Source organism: Capsicum annuum, chromosome 7, assembly GCF_002878395.1.
Source record: "Capsicum annuum cultivar UCD-10X-F1 chromosome 7, UCD10Xv1.1, whole genome shotgun sequence".
Classification (NCBI taxonomy): domain Eukaryota; kingdom Viridiplantae; phylum Streptophyta; class Magnoliopsida; order Solanales; family Solanaceae; genus Capsicum; species Capsicum annuum.
The window spans coordinates 172,297,008-172,301,662 of NC_061117.1; the positions used below are offsets into that span (position 1 = coordinate 172,297,008).

At 37.8% G+C, this 4,655-nt stretch overlaps 1 protein-coding gene across 1 annotated transcript; it reads left to right on the plus strand.

Moving 5' to 3' along the window:
- Positions 1–366: 366 nt before the first annotated feature.
- On the plus strand, positions 367–4,243 carry LOC107878174 (plant UBX domain-containing protein 4). The gene is made up of 4 exons (XM_016725090.2): positions 367–968; positions 1,630–1,903; positions 3,545–3,640; positions 3,731–4,243. The coding sequence occupies exons 1-4, from the start codon at positions 535–537 to the stop codon at positions 4,109–4,111; spliced, it is 1,185 nt and encodes a 394-aa protein (XP_016580576.1). The 5' UTR covers positions 367–534; the 3' UTR covers positions 4,112–4,243.
- The last annotated feature ends 412 nt before the right edge of the window (positions 4,244–4,655 follow it).

Sequence of the window (4,655 nt, forward strand, 5' to 3'; positions counted from 1 at the left end):
AAATTAGGGTACATTTTTTGAAAATTTCATGAAAAAAATATAAATCACATTAATTATCAAAATAAAATATGTATAAAAAATTTGCCTAACTTTTCAAATTCTATTGATGTCAAATAAATCATAATATAATTAAAAATTTAAAATATCTAAAATTATATAAAAATTTGATTGACTTTCTCATATATTTTATCAGTGTCACATAAATTGAGACAAAAAGAATAACATATAATATCTAAAAATTATGTAAAAATACTATAAATTATTAATAATTAATAGCACAAAATATTTTAAAAAATATACAAAAAGAAAAATTAACTTTTTAATTTTATCTAATCCATATAAATTAAGATTAAAAAAATAAGAACTGCAATAGTTAGGAGACTCGATATTTGACTACACAAAGAACTCTCAATAAACCTCTCCATTAAACGTCCTTTTTAAAAGGAAAAAAAAAACTCAAATTCTTGGGCGTAAAGAAACGAATATATCCCAAACTTTAGTTGTTGCGGAAGGAGGAGAAGCATCAGAGAAACAATGGAAGATCAGGCAAATCTCTCCTCCGTGGACGCCGCACAAAGAGAAGAACTCGTCGACACATTCTGTGATATCACTTCTTCTTCTAAACCCGAAGCCCTTTTCTTCCTCGAAAGCCACAATTTCGATTTGGATTCCGCCGTTTCCACTTTCTTCGAAAACAATACCCTCTCCGCCGCCGCTGATGACGCCGATGATACCTTTGCTCCTCCTGCTTCCGCCGCCGCTAACATCGCCGCTGAACGCCGTTCTCCGTCGCGCTCGCGATCTCCGTCTCCACCTCGACCTAGAAACCCTACAACTTCGAACAGTGGCGCTGGTGCGCGGAGGACTACTGGAATTCATTCCTTTTCGGATTTGAATCGTCGAGCTGTTGCTGGGTCTGGGAGTGACTCTGATGAGCCTCAAGAGTATTATACCGGCGGGGAAAAAAGGTATTTCTACTTATACTAATGATACTTTGTACTGCTTCATTCAAAATTAGTACTGATGATACTCTTTATGCATGGTTATTAAAGATTGTTTCATAATGTTTTGTATTTCTATGTATTGTTTTAATGAATGTAATGTTTAGGTAGATTGTATCGTTTTCCATAATTATATAATTATGTCACGCCAACAATTTGAGTGATAAACCTACAAGAAAAGTATGTGGGTGGATTGTATCGTTTTTCGTCATTATGTAATGTCATATATCAACAATTTGAATGATAAACTTGACGAGGTAGAGTGCGGGGTAGACCTAGGGTAAAGAATATCCTTCTCGTCACCAATTCGTGTTGTATATATTGAAAATAGTCCTACTACTATCAATCTCATGGTTTGGGTTGAGTTTTGGTTTAACGGGCTTTATAAGAATCTGTTTTTGGTCCATGATCGCATGAAGATCACTTCAATGGTAGGCTCTCTTTTCATTTGTTGCTACATTGCATCCTCCAATTCCTTATTCCATTTTGTGAGACGGTCAAAGCAAACATCTTAAATGCATAGTTCTGATCTTAAGGTGTTTTGTTACATGGATACACTTGAATATTCTTTTATTTTAGAGATGGTGTGCATTTTCACTAGTAATTTGCTGATCAAAGTATTTTGTAGTGGAATGCTTGTTCAAGATCCATCTAAAGCAAATGATGTGGACTCAATATTCAATCAAGCTAGACAACATGCAGCTGTTGAAGGGCCTCCTGCATCCTCTGGCTCTAGAAGCTTTACTGGAACTGCTAGAAGACTTACGGGTGAGACTGTGTCTGCTGCTCCTCAGCCACCTGAGAGTGTTACTCATACTATCACTTTCTGGACCAATGGGTTCACTATAGATGATGGACCCTTGCGGAGGTTTGATGATCCAGAAAATGCCCCTTTCTTAGAGGTAATATCTGTCACGAGTTTATCCTTTGAAATGTTGCCTGTTGTTTTTCATCTTTCTTGTTCTACATTCACTAGACATGTGATTCTCCTCAGTGGAGTCAACAAAACCTCCTTTCGTTAGAAAAGCTGTTCACAAAAATGTTTGCCATTCTATTCTTCTTGTTGAAACTGATGTGAACTATGTTATCAAAGGCGGAAAACACTAAAAGGCTCTAAGGTTTGTTGTGGATTTAGGCGTGAATGAAGCTTGGGCTTTAATGAAGAAAGGCTCTAATGGAAAAACAAATAAACTTATGTATGTGTAGTCCAAGGCTAAGCATGAATAACAAATATATGAACAGGAAATTGAATGAAGAAAAAAGTGAAACGTCAATTGTTTAGTGTTGCGTCTTTAGGATTACATTCATTGTTAAGGAAAAGGATGCCATAGATCCTTGATGATGATACTGAAGTGCTTGCTAAGCGACTCGAATCATTCGACATGTTTTACGCTTCGCTTCAGGGCTTAAGTGTACCTTTGACACACCTCTAATGAGCCACAACTCAATTTGTAGCTTAATGAATTCAACTAAGTATTTATAAATACTGGGTATGTCCAATCTTATAGCCTATGGGCACAACTTGGATCTTGCAGTTTCCTTAGTTAAAAGTTCCATTTTAGACTAGTTGATATGATGACATTATTCAAACTACTAGTTATCCAAACTATAAAACACACTAAGCTTTAAAAAATGTATACTTTACATGGGGATTAATGGATACCATTTACAAATGGCCTTTGGATTAGGTCCATGATTCCTTGTGCTTACTATTTATCTTGTACATCTCAAACGTTGCTACTATTGAAGTATTGTACATGTAGAAAAATGATAAAAAGAGGCATGTTGTAGATCGGGAAAACATTGATTTTTAGATTATGATGTTTCTCCTATTCGTGGTTGTCTATAAAGCTAACTTCCTTGTAGCTATTGGTGACAACTGAATGGATGGTTTCCCTTCACTAAGGCAATAGTACCATCCCCCAAATTACCTCTTACATTTTGTGTGCTTTTGGATGCTTCAGAGCGGACCTCTAGATACATAAATGTTATAATCCTGGTCGTGCTATTCTACCCCAGTTTAAAGTTAGCGACGAGCTAAAACATTCCTCTGAAAGGGACCAACTTAAAACGCTTCTCTGAAAGGGAAATTCTGAATCAAAGTAACAAGCTAGTACATGTTTTTGGAACATATCACTGAATATTCTGATGGGTAGATACCCTCATCTAAGGTAGTGAATTTGAAGCAAGTTTGTGACTATACTAGTGAATTTCCTTGGAGATCCATTATCCTTCAGTGGAAGGTGCTGAGAAACTAAATTTGAGTGTCTTAGGTGCTTCGTAGAAGCATATGGAAAGCCATTCGTTGTGTCCTCGCCATGTCAATTTTTTTTTCCTTTTTGGTGCTCTTAATTCGTACTCCCTTTTCTTTTGCATGGTGCACTAAATACCTGGTACTCCATATTAACTACTACTCTCTTATGTAATTTCATACTTTTATTGTTAGGCAGAACCAACAATATGACTTTTGCTGGTTTATGCTTTTTCTGTGTTGTTTCTCTTTCTCCACACTTGCTCTTAATATTTTGGCATGTGTAATTCAGAGTATTCGGAAGTCTGAGTGCCCAAAAGAACTTGAGCCAGAAGATAGGAGGACATCTGTTCGAGTTAATCTGACAAGGAGGGAGGAGGACTGCCCTGTACATCCTTATTCATCTATTACCAATGAGCCTCAAGTTATGCTTCTAAAACCTTACCCTTCATGGTGACAATCTTTTTCTTATTTGCAGGTACCAGAGAAGCACCGTGCGTTATTTCAGGGCGTGGGAAGAACTTTAGGTAGCACTAGCAATGCTGAACAAGTAGACTCAATTGGTGCTGTCTCATCATTCACTGCAGCTCCATCCCCATCAGTGGGCCTAGTTGTTGATCAGTCGCAGCCATCAACCTCAATTCAACTAAGGTTGGCAGATGGTACACGAATGGTTTCTCGGTTTAACTACCAACACACCATCAGAGATATTCGAGGGTTTATTGATGCATCCAGGCCTGGTGGATCAAGGAGTTATCGACTGCAGACAATGGACTTCCCTCCCAAACAACTATCTGATCTAGATCAGACAGTAGAGCAAGCTGGCCTAGCCAATTCAGTAGTGATTCAGAAACTTTAGCTGGTTAGACATTTTATGTTATATCTGCTGCTGCAGTTACACCCAGAACAGTGTTGATTTTACTGCTATATTTGAACTACACATACATTCCTAATCACAAGTAGCCTCCAGGGCTAGATGTTTTTCCTTGAAGCCTACTGATGGATTTCTCTTCAAAGTAGAGCAGCAGTCGGATAGTCAAAGTTTGCAGTTTGCATGATTGCATGATTGCATGTGCTTCCCATACTTGATTTGATATGCTTTACTTGAGCTGAGGGTCATCGGAAACAACCTCTTTACCTTTACAAGGTAGAGGCAAGGCTGCGTACGCACCACTCTCTCCAAACCCCACTTGTGGGATTGCATTGGGTATGTTGTTTGCATATTACATGTTGCGCTTATTTTGCCTTAGGCTGTTATAGCCTAAAATCTGTGAAAAGGGGGAGTCCGAGTTCGGCATACAGCTTCTGCTATTAGATTTAGGGCAAATCTATTATTACTATACTGTTATGCGTTGTTCTCCTCGGTCTGTTGACCTGCTGTTGCAAGCGCTGTTCTGATTCCT